The 23,474-nt window shown below is 33.3% G+C and overlaps 1 protein-coding gene across 2 annotated transcripts in view; it reads right to left on the bottom strand.

Annotated features, from left to right (window-relative positions):
- Positions 1 to 23,474, bottom strand: part of erbin (erbb2 interacting protein) — a 132,322-nt gene that overhangs the window by 15,200 nt on the left and 93,648 nt on the right. For both annotated transcript variants that reach the window (XM_056467362.1, XM_056467363.1), the window contains exons 11-19: positions 23,258 to 23,387; positions 19,630 to 19,745; positions 17,911 to 17,980; positions 13,302 to 13,401; positions 7,814 to 7,935; positions 2,717 to 2,890; positions 1,432 to 1,608; positions 630 to 747; positions 295 to 478 (exon numbers count right to left, since the gene is read on the bottom strand). In XM_056467362.1, coding sequence (XP_056323337.1) covers positions 295 to 478; positions 630 to 747; positions 1,432 to 1,608; positions 2,717 to 2,890; positions 7,814 to 7,935; positions 13,302 to 13,401; positions 17,911 to 17,980; positions 19,630 to 19,745; positions 23,258 to 23,387 — 1,191 coding nt within the window. The remainder of the gene's footprint in view (positions 1 to 294; positions 479 to 629; positions 748 to 1,431; positions 1,609 to 2,716; positions 2,891 to 7,813; positions 7,936 to 13,301; positions 13,402 to 17,910; positions 17,981 to 19,629; positions 19,746 to 23,257; positions 23,388 to 23,474) is intronic.

Here is a 23,474-nt window from a genome sequence, read left to right as displayed (position 1 = left end):
CTTCCTTAATTGAAATCTTTTGTAATGGAGAAGTTTTGAAATGATGGAAAATAGCAGATACTTGAACTTTGCTTACACTAGAATGGTTTGTAATTGAACTTCAGCTCCTAGACAAAACTATTTAATTTGTTTTGTTTAGTTTTTGTTACCTGTTCTACTCTGTTAATTTTGTTAACACATTCCAATTCATTTAAGTAAATGGATTCATTCAAAGTGTTTTCATAAATGACCATGTTTCAAAAACACTACTGTTTGTTATTATGTTGAATCAGGGTGTGTGGTGTGTGTTTTTACCCATGTTTTGGAATGAGAGGCATCTTTGACTCCCTCTCTGGGGTGCAGAGGGAATTGTCCTGACTGCTATCTGTGGTCAAGGACACTGAATCAGACATGCGTGAGGGTGAAGAGCAGTTGCTGTTGTTCTGGTTACTGTTGGCCACCGTCTCATCCAGCAAAGAATCTGCATCCTTCCCATCATCTACATCATCCCACAGAAAAAAAAACATACAGCTCTAATACTCTATTTTGAGAAACATCTATAGTACATGCTAGTGAAAATGCTCCACATTAACAAGACAAAATAAATTAATATTACTAAGGGTAAGAGAGTAAAGGAGGTATTGCTTTACCTTTTTTGTCCTTGCTAAGGGCCACTACTTTGGGCTGATTAATGGAGATTTCAATAAGTGGAGGTCTCATTTCGGCTATCTTCATTTCCTCCTCCTCAGACGACAGCTCCTCCGAGTCCTGACCACACAATCACATCACATCAAATGCTCAGATTCAATTTAGACTCCAATTTTCTTTCTGCGTCTATAGTGGTAAACTGAACTCATTTTCTTGTTCATTTGTTTAAGTGATGTACAGTATCCCAATGATATGTCCTGTCATCATTAAACCTCACATAACAGTATGTGCAAATGCATGATGACAGGAACTTCACATCCACTCAATGTTGGAGGACAATATGAGACGGCAGCTAATTGAATTTATTGCATCCAATTTTAAAGCCCTGACAAAAATGCAAGGGGAATACTGTGATACATGTTGCGTGTTTTTCTTCCACTTCACTAAGCGTACTAAGGTACACATACTGTACCATACTGCTTCTCTATAAGATGCCAAGTCTCAATATAAGAAAATAAAATAGCACTATAAAGATATATTAAATGAAACCAAACCAACACAGCAAGACTTTAATGTGATTTTAAACGTAATGGCAACAGTACAAGAAAATTCTTCAATCTCATTTATGATTAATTTCTAACACAAAGCAAACATATACTGTAGCTTCAGATTACCTGAAGACTTTACATTACATGAACTACTTGTTATGCTACTCGTGATTCTTTTGTTGCATGGCAGACATAATTTTCCTTTACTTGATAGTCATATTGATAGTTTAGTAATGATTAAACATTGATACAGTACCTCAAGCGTGTCATCATGGTTCACCATAGCTCTCATGTTGTCTGAAGTCTTGAGAGGGATTCTCTCAATGCTGTGGTTGTCTACTGAATCTATCGGTTCGTAATTGTGATTGCTGTTCATCGTTGCTTTAGGCTCCATTTCAGCAGGTTTGCCATTGGTGCAAGGACTTTCAATTACCTGAAACACAGGAAATTCAAGGTTATTCTAAAACAGTGGTCCCATTTGCAGCCCCCCTCATTCGCCCTCCAGCCCACAACTGACGTCAAAAATATAACAAGATTCGGCCCACCAGAACACATATTTTTGAATCACTATCATTGTTGTGCAGTCGCATATACACCCCCCACCGACTGGACATTTAAAGTACTTTAATATATGTTTGGGTTACTTTCGGTTTCTCTCAGTATGCGGTCGAAAGTAATGCATTTGCAGATTATTTCTGGGGTTGATTTAAACATTGAAATATCTGTCTGTAAGTGCTCTATTTTTTTAGTACAGCTCTATTTGTGAAAAGGGTCATTTGTTTATAATTAGTTTTATACCACCTGTATTTTGTTGTACAAACACATCTCCATGGCTTACACATTATGATGGTGGTGTAAATATGATTATTTTGCTAATATTCAATTCAAATAGTCTCATTTAATAGATTTTCCTTATTTGCATATTAAGAATTGTATAAAAAAACGTGCATCTGCTTTTCTGCTGTTCTTTTCTGTTGTTCTTCTCATCTTTTAAACTATTGGTTAAGCAACAATGGATTGGGACAGAATAATGATTATTATTCTGCCTATTATTAAATTGTAGTATTTTTGATATCAATTTAAACTACCCCTTATGTACAATAAGAAACAAAAAGAAGGAGCTTTGACTGCATATGGACCATTTCAATGTGGTCATGTCATTAGCCCATGAACAGTTCCTGCTTGTTATTAAACTATTTGATAACTGCAACAAGAGGTAATTCAATCATATCTTAATGTTAAAACAGCAATCATAACATTATCAACATGTGGCTCTTTTTGGATTCTTGGAAGCTATAGAAATGAAAAATGTAAAACAGGAAATACGTTGGGACCATTGTTATTGTTTACATCACTCAAAATGGTCTATACTCTGGGAAAGAATGTCTGAGTGCATCAATTACATCAGATTTCCTCTGTTTTGAATGTTAAAGCGGCCCTCCTATGAATTGTCAGTCACTGATATGGCACCCTGCCAATTTGAGTTTGAGACCCCTGTTCTACCATCTGCAGTCAGATTAGAAGTGTTTTCAAACTCCAACCTTCACTCCAACGTCCTGCACTCCAATATGGTTCCTCTCGCTGACCCTGGGCTCTTTTCCAGCCTCATCCCCAGACTCATCCTCTTTAAGTCTATGTGCCACGGACTGAGCTGTTTTCACCATGTTCTTCAGTTCATCAGGGTATGGTGTGGGGTATCGCTTCAGATTGCCTTCCTACAAATACAAACACACAGTTAAAGTATGTGAGTATGTGTATATATCTCCCTACATAATTACAAGACAAATAGACTTGCTTGAATGCACTATGTTAGACGTTACTTGATTAAAGGTACACTTTTACAATATTTTACAAGGCATTTGGAAGAATGTTTAGGTTTCAATTGAGTCAGCAAACCTGCGGAGTTTCTTTAAGACAGGTAAACTAAACCAGCTTTAGCCACAATTGAGTCCATTATTTCAAGCTGAATATAAACTTGTAAAATACTGCAAGGACATAAATAATCTTAAGAATGTGTATTCTTAAGCCTGCTAATTATCAAAAGCAGCATAAAAGCGCACAATGATTTGTAACCAGTGCTTGCCAAGGTTAGTGGAAAAGTTTCTTGTCATTTCCTCTAGATCAGGGATAATACATTTCATAACAGTATATATTTTTTACAATAAACAAAATCAAGTTTTAATAGTCTCAGTTAAGCAGAATGATTCACTGATTTCTTTATACACTGGAATGATTCGTTTCTAGGACAAACTGATTCAGTTCCAGCCCATTGGAGGGTAAGATTATTGAAAAATAAGAATATAGTGTAAACTTTGGTTTGGATCTTGCTTTAAGCCAACTTATCGTTTTCAAAGACATACAAGGAACAGCACAAGTTGCATGGATTGTATTTGTGACATTTCTATAATGCTTTGCATCACTTATGAAGCTTTATTGTAATCAAATAGAATAAGAGTGAGTTTCAACGCTTGATGGAGAGTGTATCTGAAGTAGGCATGGGCCGGTATAAGATTCTGACAAAATGATAACGATTACTGCTCTAAAATATATTCTTTTTAAATCCCGAAGGTAAATATACCAAACTATATTACATTAAAGTTGCCATGGGTAATTTCTTAATTTATTTAATAATATAAATAACAACAGAAAACATTAACTAATGCAGTATAACATTTTTAAATGATAAATAAATGCAATAAAAACAATCACATTTATAACACAGTGGAGTTCAATGCTAAATAAACTAAACATCAAAACATCCCCTTCGTTCTTCATCAACATCATTCATCATCCCCTGTCGGGTGACAGTGTGTACATTTAAACAAAATCTGATTAATTTACATCATTTAATTGAAACATTTAATTTCAGTTAGCTATTAACAATAACATCGAAACAGGCCCTAGTTTGGGCATCACTGCTCTAGATAACGGTAGTTGTTCAGAAAAAGTGCTGGGTGTAATTAGTTACAAACTTGTTACTGTAATTAGACTATTTTTTGCTACAAACCTCAAGCAAGGGAATGCTTTTCTTTATGTAACTTAATTAATAAATAATATAATTGCATTAAATATTTTACATAAATTCAAAAGTTCTTCATAAATCCATTCCCAGAAGTTATTAAGATATTTTGCAGAGCTTGATTTTCAGTTAAAGGTTAGATTTGTCTGACAATTAGAATACTCAACAAACAATTAATTGAGCATAAAATTATCGTCAATATATGGTATATTTGAAACAAGGTGTCATAATTTGTAAACATTGTGTTTTGATCCATTAAATAAAGACTTAATTATTAAATATAATTCTGTCATTAATATAATAAATTAATATAATCCATTAAATATAATTATTAAGGGTTCATTTCTTTTTACTAAAGCTAAAGTGCCTGTTTGGCTCAAATAAAAAAGTTACATGAAAAAAGTTACATATAAAAGTGACATCTATATTGTCTATGCATTGATCTTTATAGGGATTTTAAGCAGCATTGTGTTAAGTAGTTTAAATTAATTTTCAGACAAATTTAAATAATTTTTTTAATGTAATTATTAATTAATCACTTTTTTGAAGTAACTTAGTAACTTTTTGAAGTAGCGCAGAGACTCTAAACTTCACAATTAACATACTAAAGAAACTTAGAGAGAGACCAGAACTGGGGCTTCAATAATCATAAAACATCAACCTTTTTTAAATACATTGGACAGTTGGACAGTGATGGACGGATGAACAGATTTATGAATCGATGGACGGATGGATGGTTTCCTACAGAGATCTTTGAATGCTTGGTCAAACCAGAGGAAACCATATTATTGGAAATTATGCTGGCGAGCATTTTACAACACCCACAACGGGGACAGTTGCTCTTTTCGGGCAGACCGGGCCATGCTGGAGCTGTGAGAGCTGATAGGGATGCTCCGTCAGACAGCTTGAGAGTCTGCATGTGTTGCTGGCACAGCGCATGAGCCAGACAGCCATATTGAGTCATCAGGGGTGCAAGACAGGCAGCGAGAGGGAGGGAACGAGATACCGAGTATGTAATATCAGTGAGATGTGGGTAGGAAGGAAACAAAAAATAAATAAATAAAGGTTGACGTTGTATGCTGGAGGGCTGCTGAGACAGTGAAGGCTTCCATTTCACTTTCTGACAGGAGTCATGTCAGGGTTACAGCTTTAATGAGATTTCTACAGCAATGCAGCGAAGCGCAGGCTATGACATGCTGACAAACCAGGTGAGGCTGTTTCACTGAAACCGTCTTACCTCATGCTGCCAAAGAATCAAAAAATTATTTACCATAAACATGACAATTCTGTCATTATTTAGTCACTCTCGTGTCATGTCATGACTGACTTGCTTGTGTGGAACCTAATAGGAGAAAGCCTGAAGAACGCCGGTCACTTAATGCCATAAGATTATGATGAAAGTGGAGTAAAGCTTTAAAAAGCACCACATAAGCCTTCTAAATGCATGTCAAATCTTCTACTGGCAAACCAAATTTTAAGCAGTTTTTGTCTAACTGAATAGCCTGACTTAAGAGTTTTTAAACCAGAATTTTGAACAAAACATTACTTATGACCTAATTATTTTCAGTGAATCAGTTGATTCAGTTCAACAAAAATGGCCTGAAATGTATTATTTATATACTAATGTGTAATTTCTATAATATATATATATATATATATATATATATATATATATATATATAATTTCTATAATATATATATATATATATATAATTTCTATAATATATATATATATAAATAATTATACTTTTTTTTTTTTTTTAGTTCTTTTACATATTTTCAAAAAAAAATACACTACCGGTCAAAAGTTTGGGGTATGGAGGATTGTTTAATGTTTTCAAATAAGCTTCTTCTGCTCTCCAAGGCTGCATTTGTTTGATCAAAAATACAGTACAAATTGTAAAACTGTGAAATGTTATTGCACTATAAAATAACTGTTCGAAACTAGTTTATCATTTAGTTTAATAATTTACTCCAGTGATAATAAAGATGAATTTTCAGCTTTAGAGTCACATGATCCTTCAGAAATGACTCTAATATTTTCTTTTACATTTAAATATTGCCGCCTTGATGAACAGAATAATTTTATAAAAAAAAAACATGGAAAAAAAACCTGACCCCAAACTTTTGACTGGTTGTGCATATATATTTTTTAAAAATGAACAAAATCAAGTTTTAATAGTTTCAGTTAAGCAGAATACACTGGAATGATTCGTTTCTAGGACAAACTGATCCAGTTCCAGCACATTGAAGGGTAAGATTATTGAAAAATAAGAAAATAGTGTAAACTTTGGATCTTGTTTTAACCCAGCTTATCTTTTTCGAAGTACAGCACAAGTTGTATGGATTGTATTTGTGACACTTCTATAGTGTTTTGCATTTTTTATGAAGCTTTATTGCATTATCATAACACCCCATTCACACGGGGAGTGAGCATCAGGGCTTGACAGAGGGCATATCTGAAGTAGGCATGGGCCAGTATAAGATTCTAGCGGTATAATCATGGTTTTAGTTTTAAGGTATTGTGATTACTTGCCTCAAATTCTGGGTAAAAAACATAAACCTTTTTCCACTTTGAACACAAAATATTTTAATTTTAAGAAACTTTTAAAATATTTTGGAACAGTAAACAAGTCAGGCTAAATAATTAAAATCAATCATTTACTTCTGCTGTCCTCATTAGTTGCATTTAAATTTTTTTTTACATTTTTTAAATTGGCATCTTTGAATATCTTTTCTGCCGGAGATAATGTTGTTCTAAAAAAAATCTTACATATACCGTAGGAACAGTATAGCAGAAAATTTTGGCGGCTTTAAAACCTTGAATTTTCCAAACCATGGTATACCAGGAAAACGGTTATCCTCACATGCCTAATATGAAGAAGGGGCTGACGTGATCGTCATAGCAGCATCAGCCAATAAAATTAGACAGCAATCGGCTACTGTCTAAACTGGGGCATTAGCGATCTGATTGGTTGACACTTCCGTTGGCGCTTGAAAAGTTGAGAAATTCCCAACTTCTGCAGCGAGCAACGCCACTGAAGCTGCACTGACAGATCCACAATTTCATTCGCCAATGCTTGACATCCCCTATTTAAAATGAATGGGAAGCGTTGACGCTGATGCCCTGTGTGAATCAGGCATAAGTGAAGGTTTAAAACTAGAGTACAAGTAAGGTAATACTGAACAATATTAATGACAGAATTGTTATATTGGGTCTTATACTGTATATGCAATTAATGATGGATGTAGCAGCATGTTATATCTTTTGCAACTGTTCTTATCCCATCAACCAGTTGTGAGATGTAACAGAACATTTTCATATGCAACTGCTTTATTTCTTTCGTCTAGATATACACATATCATATCACATAAATATTGGTCCAAAAGCCTACTCAACTGTACATTAAACATCAAATATGATTGGATAGGCTGGGATTTTGTAGCTTACGGCATCATTTGGCTCTCTGTGAAGGCAGAAGTGATTGAAGTGTGACAGAACAAAAACACACAGGTGTTAGATGAGCAACATGAAGCAAGACAGAAGTGCGAGACATGCAGAAAGGGAAATAGAAAATCGAGAGTGCACCCTGGACAGCAGTGGACGGTGGGAACTGACCCGCGGCGGCATTTCTCTCTCATCCTTGTCCTCGTCACACTCGAATGCCACTTGCGCTCGCTGCTTACGCTGCTCCTCCCACAGAGACGGGTTAAAGCTCTCACTGTCAGAGTTGGGCACGTCTGTAAGAGCCAAGAAACCATTAACATCAAAACAATGATTGCTGGAAGCTCAGAATATTAAAGCGCCTCTTTTAAGCTCAATTAAGTCGTTGCGTTTTACCATTTACCATTTCTCCTAAACATTTTCTAAAACTAAGGAGATGGTTATTGATTTTAGAGAGAGAACACAAAGCAAAACTCATCCCAAATTAATTAATAGGGAGCAAATCCAGTAAGAAACAAATGATAAATATTTGAGTGTGATGTTGGACAATAAACTGAGGTGGGATGTACGGACTGACTGTGTAAGGAAAAAGCTTCAACAGAGAATGTACATCTTAAAGGAACTATTGTCTTTTAATGTTGACAACATATTGTTGATCATGTTTTTTAGTGCTTTTATTGAAAGTACTGCAACATTTTGTGTAATCTGTTGGTACGGAAATGCTTCTGAGGCCCAGAAGAGGTTACTGGGGAAGGTGGGAACAACAGACAGTAAGTTGTTGGGAAAAAAAACTAAAGAACATTGATAATATATACAAAGAAAGGCTATCATGAGTGTCAATGATGAGAGACATCCTTTATCAAACACCTTCTGATTGTTACCATCAGGTCATCGATATTGTGTTCCCAGGTGTGTAGGAAATAGGAAAAAAATAATCATTTATACCCGAAGCAATTAGGTTTTTAAATTCTCTCTCAGTTGATGGCTAGTAGACTGGATATTTATTTAGAGTAGGTGTTCAATGTTTTTAAATGATTTATTTATTTTATATATATATATATATATATATATATATATATATATATATGCCAAATGTGAAGTCTCTGTAAGTGTATGCTGCAAATGAAATTTCCCACAGGGGGACAAATAAAATTAACTAACTAACTTAAAGGGCACCAATGGTGAAAAATCTACTTTTCAAGCTGTTTGGACAGAAATGTGTGTAAGTATAGTGTATAAACGGTCATATTGGGGTGAAATAAACACACCCAGTCCTTTTTTTTTTTTTTTAATTTAACAACATAAATTTTCCCCCCGCCCACCAATAATGATTGACAGCTGATCATCTGATCTCCTGGTTTGGCGGGAGTACTTTTAGCCAAGCATAAATCATTGAAGCAGATTAGACCATTAGCATCTGCTCGAAGAAATGTAATATGTAACTACAGAAGAGTTATGCTTGAAATAGAAAAATTATCTAGATGCTAATGGTCTAATCTGATTCAATGATTTATGCTAAGCTAAAAGTGCTTTCAATTGTTTGAATGGATTCAAAATTGGTAAAACTAATCTGTTTAACTGTAGTTCACTTGTAAAAATGACTTTTTATATATAACTAGGTGTCCTATAATATATGTTTACATTAACCCAAGACAAAAAAACCCTTCAATCTTCTCATAATACAAACTGTAGCATTAGTCTTTTCTCTCAGTGACTAAAACAAGTGGTTCAAATATCTGGTCTCTCTAAACACCTCTTTTTCTCTGATTAGTCAGATTATTGAGTCTGTTCTGAATGGTCTGCCGATTACAGTGAACATCAGAAAAAATGTAGTAACTGCTGTCATTAAGCTATAGCATTTGTATTTATACTTAATGGATTTGGAATAAATGTATTCTTAACTCTTTTTTTTTTTTTTATTAACAATGATCATAGAAACCAGCAACATTTCAACATTAAAACGAGATACTAAATGTGTGAAGTCACTTATGATTATGATCTTACAATCCTACAATTATAAAGTTTACAACAAGTATTGGTTAAATGAAATACATTTGCATTTGCACCCTGTACTTAAAGTCTGTGTGAAATCAAAATTTACAATACTTATTTTGCTAGCACATTGCTATTCTTTAGGTGAACAATTAATCAGAGCAAGTAAAACCTTTGGAAAAAAACCTTTTGTATTTTGGTGATATTCAACCGAAATCTGAGTATTTGCTTTGACATTTGGAGTGGCGGTCCTCCTTTTTCATTAGGAGGTTCCATTATCCAGATATTTTCATTTTCCAGATTTGCAAATGTCACATTGGTTAAAATGTTTGTCCAGTTTAAAGTAGTTTAAAAATCAACTGGTTTTAGGTTTTAACTGGTTTAAAATTAACTGGTCTCTACAACTTTCACTAAAGGCCGGCTCACACTGTGCGCTTTTTTTTTATAAGCCTGAACGATTGTAGCATGTCAGACTGCACTAACATAGCTCCCATGTCACATTGTAAGATCTCAGCTGTCATAAAGTCAGACTGAACGACAATGAAGATGCGCCAAACAGAAAAGAAAACACCCCCAGGTTTGACGTCATCCACTCATGACACTTTTACTATCCCAAGTTCTGAAAGGATTCCTCACAGCAAATGTAAACAATGTGCAGCAGCAATTTTGCACACAGCGTGTCTCAATAATAAAACCAGTTTATAACAATAATAAAAACAGTTTAGACATTTCCCTGCGGTCATTTGAATCATCGCAAGGATTGCATCATCAAATTCTGAGCTCCTATTGGTTCTTGGATTGACGCTCATCGCAGCTGTTGTCACAATGCAGGAAAGTGTCTGAAATATTCTGACACTGCCAGAACTTCATCGAAGGGAAAATGTAATCGCATCGGGCACTAAGTGGCTGTTAGTGAACTTGTCAAAACCAACGATCAAAGATCACAGATTTTAGCCTAGGACTTCAGGAATCTTTTAGGATTTCCCAAATTTGTCTCAGATGACAAAATCGTGGCTGAAATCTCACATTGTGAGCCTGTCTTAAGGAGGAAAACAAAATTACTTTAAGCTTATTCGACATTTTATGATGATGTTTGTTAATTGTGACTGATATGAAACATTTCTTCGTTATAATTTACATCACCCAGCCCTACATTACTCAAATCGTTAAAGGTAAAATCTAAATTAAAGCATAATCGGCCACTTTAAAGCAAATCCTGAATAAAGTTAGTTTGAGTGCAATGATTTATTTCAGAGATTCTATTTTCCTGACAGTTCAGTGATTTCCAACTTAGACTGAATAAAAATAACCTATTCTCTCTGCTACACTGAACAAACAAACAAATAAATAAATAAAAAACTTTAAATAAACTGCATATATTTTCTCCCCAATGGTGAGCTCGCTAGGTGGTACAGACTTCCCATCAACTCCTATTTTTGTTGCGCACCCATTTAGCAAGGCGCCTGGGTTCAGAAGAGTCCTTTTGTCATGACGGTGCACAGACTTTAGACCATTTCTAAAGCTCAATCATGCTAACAAACTGACGCTTCAGACTCCAGAGAGCAGCAGCGTTTGCTTTCCGAGGAGTTTAGAGTAGAGTTGCTAGGAAACAGGTTAAGACTTATTAATCTCGTCCCCCTCTGGAATCCAGCGAGACGCCCATTTGTGATTTACACAACGCAACTAACAGCAACACTGGCAGAATCTCATCTCAGAGACAGAAAACAGTGACATGAGCTACGTCTGACTGACGGTAGAGGCAGACATATGAAGCTCAGTCTGGATTTGCTTCAAGTGTTTAAAACTTTAAAGAATCTTAGTAAATAAACTATAAACATATTTTACATAGAGAAGGAGAATTAATGTTAGTGATTAACTGGTGAGTTTACAACCTGTGGTTTACATATCACCACATTTACCGTAAAGTCAACAAAACATTAGCGATTCCTCTTGGAAACATTTAAAATAGTTGGCAGTGTTAATAAATGCAAAATGCATTCAGGTGTGACTTTTCTGTTGACAGCAGAAAATCCTTCATGACTACATGAATACTCTTGCAGAATACTGAACAACTAAAAAAGCACATTTGATTTAAATGTTTTGAGAACTCTGAAACCTGCTCTGACAGATTAAATAATAAATAGCCTAACATTTTTCCAATAATTGCCTAAATTAATAATGAATAAAAATAAATTGAGTTGTTTATGTTTTAAACAATAAGCATGACTGCATATTTAATACACTATATTACAGTAGATTAAAAAGCATCCATTATTGTTATTAATATGATTATTAATTTTCTGAATTATAGCAGATTCAGTTGCAATTGAATTTAAAGGAGTATTTGAAGAGTTTAGATGCAAAAACCCCTAAGTACCGTCAGACATTTTCATCTAAAATGTTATTTTTTGTGTTTGGTTTCAGAATTTTTACTCTTAGTGCAAAGAATATTGTTTTTTTTATTGCCTTTGAAGTGTAATAAGTGAACATAAATATAGGAGGCTGATAAAAACGACAATTTTCACCAGTCCCTCAAATGCAACTGAATCTACTATAATTCAGAAAATTAATAATCTTATTAATAACGATAATGGATGCTTTGTAATCTAATGCAATCTATTGTATTAAATATGCAATCATGCTTATTGTTAAAACATAAATCTATATATTAAAAATATTAAATATGCATATTGTTTATGCATCTTAAATAAAAACAAAACAACAATAAAAAAGCTTTAATCGTTTTTTCCTGCGCATTAAATGTTTCCTGTTTAATTATGCTTTCTGAGCTAAAAGTAATGACGACAATTTGTTTTTACTATAGTTTACAGGGAATAACCAGTAAACTATTCGGTGTAACGATTAGTCCACAAAATGTGTTTATTCAACTCAAAATAATATCATTTTGTATGATTTCTTTTTTTTTATATATTTTAATAAGATGTTTATGTTTTTACCCATATGGTATTTCACCTATATTTTGACTTTTTTATTAATTTGTGTTTATTTAGCTTATATTTTGACATTTTAAAAGTAGTCTGTATACAATGCTCAGTATAATTGAATACACCCCATTTTGAAAAGGAATATTTGTATCCATTTCTCAGTGAATATAGGCAATGTATTTTGGTGCATTTAAACATAACAGATTTATTGAACAGATATATTTATTAAAATAATATTTTAGTCACCAAACATATTTAGAAATTGAAAGATAATACAATTAAATCAAGCAAAATATTGCAAAAAAATTACAACCTACAAAATTTTCACTAAATTTTAAAAATTTTTGGCTTCTCTTGATTTTTCCTCATTTTTAAAATTTGTATTTAATTTTTTTTATAACATGTACATTTGGGTGTACTAGTTTTTGGTTCAGATTTGGCTTCAGTATGGACTAATCTAATGTATATGCACAAATATAATATTGCATAGCTTCCTATTAAACATATTTATTTAAATGAGAGATTTGTGAGGTGTGTACTTATATATGCTGAGCACTGTAGATATGCATATGCTATAATTGCATTACTTATGTTTTGACTGCTCAAAAATAAAGAGTGTATTAAACCTATAATTTAATAAAATAAAAACAGTCTACATTCATATAAGAAAACTCTTGTGACAGAAGGTTGTGACGGCTGCAGGTTCTGCATGACTGCATACTCACATTCCTCAGTTCTGGTCTGCTGAGGGAACATGTAGTTCGTCAGTACAATCTTGTGCGTCTCCGGATCCTCCTCTTTCTGCAGGGGAATGAGGGGCTTCGACTGCAAAAAAACAAAAGGCTAAATATCAGCGGTATGTTAAACTCGATTAGATGCCTTGGGTATGACATTTCCCGACTCTCACACACAGCACTAGGACTCATTACAGATTCTAACCGTGCGGCAATGGCTTTAAACTCATCTCATCTTTAATCACATGCAGCTTTATTAAAGCGCACATTACAATCAATAAAGAACAGCATGGCACCTTCATCTCATGAAGTCAATATTCCAGCTGAAAGCCTTGCCAAGCGTGTGTTTCACTTTGGTCTCATGCAATATGGCTCACACTGATTAGATGTGCTCCTAGTGTTTTATCATCTCATAGCCATAGTGGTGCTGTTCTCATGTATTCAGCTCAATTATTACTCGTATTCTTCAGAGCAAATACACAGACTAAACATGTGCGAGACTAGTTGACATTGAAAATACTAGTCATTTATTATTTATTTTAAATCTTATTATGTACCTTCTTGTATATACACAAAGGCTTTTTTGTTTTTAAAAAATGTCTAATAGATATCTAATAGACAGCTAAACATAGTCATCTTGGCTAAAACAAGGCCAAATTTGGGCTTTCAGTGAAAATCAAATAGACGTCTAAGAATAGGCCAAAACTAGACTAGTAATCAAATAAACAGAAATGAATGACTACACATATAAAGTCAGTCTAATCTGTCTATTTGACGACTAGTTTAGATTTAGGCTATTCTTAGATATCTATTAAGATTTTCACTGACAGCCCAAGTTTAGCCTTGTTTTAACTGTCCACGTTTAGATGTCTATTAGACGTCTATTAAACACAAGATTGTTTGCTGGGCTATGTTTAAATTACAGAAATAGTTCAAGTATGTACATTTTTAACCGTTATTTACAAAGGCAGCATTTATACTGCATGGTTCAAGTGACTCAATTTTCTCCTATGTGGCAGAGATCGGATATGGCTCATGTACGTATAAGCAAGAAAAAATTAATTCCGATTTACTCTAATTAGATGCAGGCCTTTTCATATGTGAAAATGTATCCAATATGAATCGGATCCTTGCCCTCATGACTGCAGTGTAGATCGGATTTTCACCTGTCAATGTGAGTCATGCGTCGTTAAAAACTGTATCAAATAACGTCAACTCTGACGCTTTCATTTCACTAGAGGCTTCAGCAAAGTCCCAAACCTTAAATGTTATATACTACGACAAAAAAAAAGCATTTTAAACATTTTATACAGTGATGTAGCACAAATATTTAAGGATGTTAATGAGAGGGCATGAGAACAACATCCACCACATAAACAATATAAACTAATACAAAGAGCACACAAAACGTGCATTAATAAATGCATTTAATCCATTTTGCAATAAGGCTGTAACATAAAAAATGTGAAAAAAATTGTAGCGTTATGAATCCTTTCCAGATGCACTGTATAGGTGAAAAAAAACTACATATTTAATAATAAACTTACCTACTCTGACATGCACTTTTTTTATATTACAATTGATTAAAAACTTAAAAATGAGTCAAATATAGGAGTTTTAAAATGATAACTGGTAACACTTTAGAATAATGACTCATTAGCTAATGTATTTACTAACATTAACTAAAAATAAATAATCTTGTAAAGCATTTGTAATCATCGTTCAACATTACTAATGCATTAACATCCAAATTCATGTTTGTTCACATTAGTGAATGCACTTAACAGTTAACAACTTTAATAACGTTAAATAACATTAACCAAGATATAACAAATTTAGTACTAATTGTTTGTTTACGTTAGTAAATACATTAACTAATGATCATTATTTTAAAGCGTTACCTGACAATTAGTTGTTATATTAAAATGCTGCTGTGATCTTTAAATAGTCTATTTAGATGTCATTAAATGAGTCTTGTTATAAATATGCCCAACAAGATTTCCGTTACAGACTATTTCAATGTGGTCATGTTAGTGGCCCATGAACAGTTCCTGCTTGTTATCAAACTATTTCATAACTGTAAAAAGTGGCAATTCAATTACAACTTAATGTTAAAACAGCGATCATAACATTATTTATCAATATGTGGACAGTTTTGGAATCTCGAAAGCTATGGAAATTAAAAATGTAAAACAGGAAATACATTGGGACCATTGCTTTTGTTTACATCCCTCAAAATGGTCTATATAAACTACATTTACACTGATTGACATCGTAGTGGGTGTCTTCTGTAAAACATGATCAAAATTTCAAATGGAGCGCTTAAACAGGCTGTTTTGACCGTCTTCTGTGGGTTTGTTACACTATTCAGCTAATCATTAACAACATCTCCAATTTAAAGATTAAATAAATAGTCACAACACACTTCTCACAATGTCTAAATCTGCCACAGCACTGAAATGCTTCAGACTACTAAACAATGGCAACTTTATTTTTGGTGTGAACTGTTCCTGTAATTAACATGATATTTGAAGATAAACGATGAGCTTTGTTGTCCCTCAGAGGTGGGAAGACGCTATGTGTGTGTGTGGGAATGAAGGTGATTGTTATATTCAATAAGCATTAGTCACAGGCTTGATGGCCACTTGCGACAATCACTCAAGCATTCAATTACAGCTCACCCACACACACTCTGAGCATCAAATCACTGCCAGCGGCACAGACCCTGCAGGAGGACCAGCTTCACTGTGTATTTTTGGGAAGTGACTGCTAATAGGATTATTGTTGATGCAGTGGCTTGTGTGCATTTGATGCATGGTTCTCTGAAATGATCAAATGTTTAAGCATAGAGCACACATATAACTGACAGGTGTGCCAGGCAAATTTCTTGCACTGCTGCTAGTTTTATGAAGTGCAGCTCTTTTTTTCTTTACACTTTTGATCAGCTGATTTTATGTAACAATTTTACACACGAGATAACCACACGTTCATACGTTTTTTTTTTGTTCTTTTGCTTGTATTACGTGTACTGTATCGAATTACACTGTTACGTTTTGAGTGACGCTGTAAAACAAAAGGAAATGTCTCATATTTTGAATATACACACACACACCTGAAAAAAGTCTTGTCGCCTATCCAAGTTTTAAGAACAACAAATAATAACTTGACTTCTAGTTGATCATTTGGTATCAGAAGTGGCTTATTTGAAAAGGCAAATGCCTCTATATTACGCTTATTTTAACAAAATAAAATATGATCATGCCTTGATTTTTTATTATTTAATTAGGACAGTAAGGTCTGATTTTGCTTGGATAAAAGTCTTGTCACTTAACAGAAATAATGTACAGTTTATAATATAAAGTCATGGTGCAGTGTAAAAATAATTAATATAGTGTATGACTCCCATGAGCTTGGAGGACTGCATCCACACATCTCTGCAATGACTCAAATAACTTATTAATAAAGTCATCTGGAATGGCGAAGAAAGCGTTCTTGCAGGACTCCCAGAGTTCATCAAGATTCTTTGAATTTATCTTCAGTGCCTCCTCCATCTTACCCCAGACATGCTCAGTAATGTTCATGTCTGGTGACTGGGCTGGCCAATCCTGGAGCAGCTTGACTTTCTTTGCTTTCAGGAGCTTTGATGTGGAGGCTGAAGTATGAGGAGCAGCGCTATACTGCTGAAGAATTTGCCCTCTCCTGTGGTTTGTAATGTAATGGGCAGCACAAATGTCTTGATACCCTCAGGCTGTTGATGTTGCCATCCACACTGCAGATCTCTCACATATTAAATGTAACCCCAAACCATAACTTTTCCTTCACCAAACTTGCAGGTTTTTCATGTGGGTTACAATAAGTCTTCTGCAGTGTTTGTGATGATTGGGATGCAGTTCAACAGATGATTCATGGGAAAAATCTACCTTCTGCCACTTTTCCAAAAAGATCAACTAAAAGTCAAGTTATTATTTGTTGCTCTTACAACTGAGATCGATGACAAGACATTTGTCAGATGGTGTATATATTATAAAATTATATAAATTATATCATTTTCACTTTTGAAAATTACAGACAGTGGACATATTGATTAACCACAATACAAATTGGAGTTTAAGAAATCTTGATTTAATCTTTGATTTTATTCTTTTTTGATAGTTTGAATGTTGTCATTTTTATTTATATATGGATTAATTGATAACAAATTCGTTTTATAAATGAAATTGTACATATTGATGAATTAAGCACAATCGAATTTTGGAGTAATAATTTCACATAATTTAAATCTCAATTTAAGTTTACTTGAATTATATTATATCATATTATATTATATTATATTATATTATATTATATTATATTACAATACATTATATTACATTTTAAATCCTTGTTAAAATAAGATCTACTAAACTAATCATCATTTCATTCCCACGTATATTTATTTATTCAGTCAGTAGCTGTGTAAAAAACAAGATAATTTACAGTGATTATCATCATATCAGTGACAAACAAACCTCCATCAGAGTCCGAAACAAACCTGAAAACTGGTATTTATTTTACAATAATGACTGTATTTTATGTCTTTGTGTATCTGAGCTTTGCCCACCTGGTTTTCAGACAGCCACATCGCGGTCATCTGATTGAGTTTAGTGAAGCTGTATGGAAGGTTTCTCAGCCTGAGAAGAAAAAGGACAACAACTCTATCACTACATGATCTATTAGGAATGAGAATGATACAACAAAACAGAAAAGGGATACAATAAGAACGCAGTAGTAAATTTAATAATTCAAGGCTGATTCAAGGTTGATAAAAATAGCAGAGAGCAGAAAATTGAGCTATATTTTACAGCATGCTGAATCACAGCCAAATCTGTCAAAGTAATGCTTCTCTGAGAGCGACCGGCTGTGTGGTCAGGTTGGAAACATTCCCGTATTGAAAGATTAGAAATATGAAGAATTTCATTCACAAAGAATAAGTCTGGGTTAACATATACTGATACAAGGATTAAACCTACTTCATTCTTACACCAGGACGAAAATCAGGCGAAATTATCGCCAACGTTTACTGCATCACAACTAAACAAAGGGCGTTAATGTAAGTGTGCACACTGATTTGCAGAAATGTAATTAATAACGATGTTAAAAACAGGACGACCAATGAGATTTGTGCACTTGTTCATGTGCCTTGAGCTGCTGAAGTTACAGTAAAACAGGACTTGGTGGCGCTCAAGCACAAAACAGTCCAGCTGAGCACACGTGAATATTGCAGATCAAATAGGATTCTATGGCGAGATTCATTTCACTTTATTAAAGTGTAAAAGTTGCACAGCACCACCTTGTGCACTGGCACATTTGTTTTTTGATATCCATATGATCCCAGGAATTGATTTCTTGTACATTAACTCTGCTCATTAAAAGAAAATCAACTGGGCATAAAGATTGAAAAAAGCCCCCAAAACGCTGGCAATAAGCGCATGTGATAATAGTACTGATGTGCATGAGACTTTATGGACATTTTGTCTTTCTTTATATTACTTGTTTGTGATCATTTCAAACTGTTAATGCAAACAGATTATATTTTATATAAACGTATAAGGTACCTTTAAAGGTATTAGCATAAAGGTGTATTTTCATTCATCTTTTAATGGGTCACGCTTCATGAAGCAATTTTACACTAGTTACACTTAGGACTTTCAGGACAAAACTCCCTCAATTGAAACCCATCAAAATGGCAAAATTTTATCCCAGTGGCATTTAATAAAAAAAGAATAATAATAATAATTATAATAGATAGTTATTTGTAATTATAATTATGTGTGTGTGTTGATGTATATATCAAAGTTTTTGTATGTATACGCTGAAAAATGTGAGTTTGTATGAGCGGTAAACATAAAATAATGCATTAAAATGAATGTCGTTTCCAATTATTGACTTATTCAAGACTGGAAAATTTTTTAATTATTAGCTGCAGGTATGCACAATAACAGATTTTAGAGTTTTATTGAAACACACCAGCGGCATTATGTACACAATCTGCAAATTAAATGGTTAAAATCCTTAAAGTTAATGCATTTTAGTTATTTTATCAGAAAATTATGTCAGAGAAAGTGCTAAAAATATTAAAATAAGATACCTTCTTATTGTTTTATGACATGCATTTGTATCCTCTTAAATGCACTTAAAATGTGGATTAACAATACTGCTGACTGAAAAATGTTAATCATTCTGAATGAAAGCAAAATGATCAATACAATAATGTTTTGTTTTATAGCATATGCTGCAGGCGTGTTCAAAGAGGATGTGTTTGCAGCACAGGAGGACGTACTTGTTGTCGCTGAGATTGACGACCTTGAGTTTCTGCATGTCGCCCATCTCCTCCGGCAGATTCTCCAGCTTGTTTGAGTGCAGGAAGAGAACGGTGACGTTCTTCAAGCTGCCCATCTGTCAGATGCACAAGCAAACACACCAAGGGTCAACTGAGAGGCAAAGAAATCTATCATTTCTCACACTTCAACGCACTGAACCAATTCAACATCTTTGTACTGTAAACGATGCAGCTGTTCCCACAAATATTTCACAATCTCTAATTGCCAACTAAACATTTTAATCATCATTTTTACTACTAATTAAACAAAAGCATGGATTGTTCTTAAGAATTTATCAAAAATAGAAGCCAGCTGAAAATGTTTGGTGAAACATCACTTGTTTGTGTGCCGGTATTATTATCTTTTTCTTTTATTTTGAGGTAGCTTTAAAAGCATAGTGTAATGTTTAGTGTATAATCAGAAAATTACACAGTGGTCCCTGGCTATAATGCGGTTCACCTTTTGCGACCTCGCAGTTTCGTGGATTTTTTTTTGTGCAATTTGACATTTGTCAAATTGATTGTTGATTGATTGTTTTTTTTTTTTAACAGCATATTGTTTTCTGCATCCTGATTGGCTGTAGACCATTGTCAATCAATCTCCTCTGTGCCATGTCTCCTGTACAGTACAGAATGCGTTCAGCTTGCCAAATTAACATAAATCTTTGATCGCTAGCAGTGTGAGTTCCAACAAGGATGCAAAAAGGGTTATAACGGTCCACAGCAAGACCATCGTAAAGGGGGTCACACACCAGATTTGCATTTTAGAATTGTAAACATATGTTTCATATCAGGGTATGCACATCTGCACTGAAAGTCGGCCGCTGTCTGCGGTGCCCAGCTACCACTCAAGACACAGTTCATATTTCTGCCGCACCACAGAGCGCCATTTGAATTATTTCATTTTAAATAACCAGACCCCCCTAGTTTTTTGTGATTCCGCGATGGCTAAATCCAGCGCAAAATTAATAAAAAGTTGCAAATTTTTGTGATTGTGCAAAATTCTTAATTAAACGCAAAATAATCACCAAAAAAATGTAAATAATCTCTTAAAACATCAATTTCAAACCATATGAACAAATTATATTTATTTCAGTTTTCAATGAATTGTTTTACATGACTTATAGATGTTGCATACTCGGCGCACGTGATGCCATCACAATCATTAATTACATGAAATGGGGGGGCGAGGGTTTTCAGCTTGTGCAGTAAGCAGACACAAATGAAGCGTGAGCGAGTTACATGTGAAGTCATAGCAAATTTGAGATATCGACATCCTGTGGTGCGAATCGGCCATTTTGTGCGCATGTCCTATTTGTGTGGGTGACATGATGTCAGATGCTCCAGGGAGTGAAATCTGAGAGAAAGTAAGATTGTGGATGAAAAAAATAAGAGTAATACAAACTTCCTTTAGCTAAATCCCTACAGTTTCAGATCTTGTCTTAACAAGAGGCTTTAATTTTATAATTTGTGTCATTGTTTCAGATTGCACACCTAACATAGTAGGCTACCCGATATGGTAAATAATATATTTATACAGTCAGAATTATTAGCCCCCATTGATTGTTTTTTAATTTTAAATATTTCCCAATTTCCACAGTATGTCTGATAATATTTTTTCTTCTGGAGAAAGTATTATTTGTTTTATTTCGGATAGAATAAAAGCAGTTTTTAATTTTTTAAACACCATTTTAAGGTCAAAATGATTAGCCCCTTTAAGCTATATATATATCGTTTCGATAGTCTACAGAACAAACCATCATTATACAATAACTTGCCTAATTACACTAACCTGCCTAGCTAACCTAATTAACCTAGTTATTTTTTTTAATGTCAATCCACTTTTAGCGATGTATTAAAACTATTATCTTTAGAAATGTGTTGAAAAAAAATCTCTGTTAAACAGAAATTGAGGGAAAAATAATCAGGGGGCTAATAATTCTGACTTTAACTGTGTGTGTGTGTGTGTGTGTGTGTGTTTATATATATATATATATATATATATATATATATATATATATATATATATATATATATATATATATATATATATATATATATATATATATATATATATATATATATATATTTTTTTTTACATTTATATATATATATATATATATTTTTTTTTTTTACATTTATATATATATATATATATATATATATATATATATATATATATATATATATATATATATATATATATATATATATATATATATATATATATATTTTTTTTTTTACATTTATATATATATATATATCTTTTTTTACATTTATTTATATATATATATATATATATATATACAGTATATATATATATATATATATATATACAGTATATATATATATATATATATATATATATATATATATATATATATATTTTTTTTTTTTTTTTTTTTTATTGCAAAATTGTCCGCAAATTTTTGCAATTACCACCACAAAATCAGTAATTTTTTTATCGCAAAAACAAAAGTAAAAAAAAATAAATAAATAAAAAATTAAAAAAATAAATCACAAAATAAATCCTGAATAACTAGTGTGTCTGAATAACGTGAATGTGTGCGTCCGGTGTGTGTTACTTCCAACTTCTAGTTTCGGACCCCCTTAAAAATGGGAGTTTGCTTTAGCTTTGTTGATCAGTGACTGCAAGAAAAGGAATATTACGCTGGACGCCAACATTATCTGCACAAAATCTAAACTTGGTTTCATTCTATAATAATGGACTTTTTTTTGAACAAGTGTTTAAACAAGAGAGTAAAGTGTGAAAATGTTAATGCCTGTCTAAGAAAAGTGTATAAAGTGTGTTGTGAGGGGTTTTACATTCTTAAAACATCTATAATAATTGTAAAAAATAAAGCTGACTACTTTGTGGATTTGGCCTATTGCAGGTTATTTTTAGAACGTAACTCTCATGATTAACAAAGGACCACTGAATACCTAGAATTAAGTTAGTTAAAAAGAGTTGTAAAAGACATAGAAAAAATGCAGAGTTGCGAAACGAGCACTATTGCACCAATCGCAAATATGATCAAAAACTGAAAAACAGAAGCAACAAATTCAGCAATGGTAAATATAGTTAACAGTAACTCCAGACTGCTGTTAATGTCTGCTAAGGTTGTGAATTAAAGGTTAAAATGGTGTAAATAATGTTCAGTTTCTCTTCATAAGAGCTCAGTGATTCATCAGGATCCACAGGTATTCCTTTAATTTTGCCTATTTATGCATTTTGACTCGTAAAACGCAGGTAGCTGATCCCTTGTATATAATAAACTACTGAAAAAAGACACTGACAACAATTTCAGTAAAAAAAAATCATCTTAACTGTACTGATTAAAAAAGTCACAAACATCCTGAAAAGCCTGAGCTTGAGCAGATTAAGAGCAAAGTTTCATTTATGGGTGAACTATCCCTTTAAGTCCCATCCTGCGCTAGTAACTCAATATTCTTATTCATTAATTTTCCTTCGGCTTAGTTCCTTATTTATCAGGGGTCGCCACAGCGGAATGAACTGCAAACAAATTTTTTGTTTCACTCATTTTATGGAAGTAAATTTCTTTAAAATAAATGACTTGTAATATCTGACCTCTGAAGGCATCTGTGCGAGCAGGTTGTGGTCAGCAGCAAACGTCCGCAGATTTCCACACTGGCCGATGGAGGACGGCAGAGCCTCGATTTCATTAAAGCTGCAGTCCAGCTCATCCAGATGCAAGAGTCTACAGATAAAAAAATGGTGTCACATAAGAAATATTGTCATCTTTTATACTATAAGGCAGATACATCAACTCATAATGACCTTGATT

The sequence above is a fragment of the Danio aesculapii genome, chromosome 10 (assembly GCF_903798145.1).
Source record: "Danio aesculapii chromosome 10, fDanAes4.1, whole genome shotgun sequence".
NCBI lineage: Eukaryota > Metazoa > Chordata > Actinopteri > Cypriniformes > Danionidae > Danio > Danio aesculapii.
The sequence above is the reverse complement of the archived record's forward strand: the minus strand, read 5'-3'. Positions and strand labels throughout refer to the sequence as shown.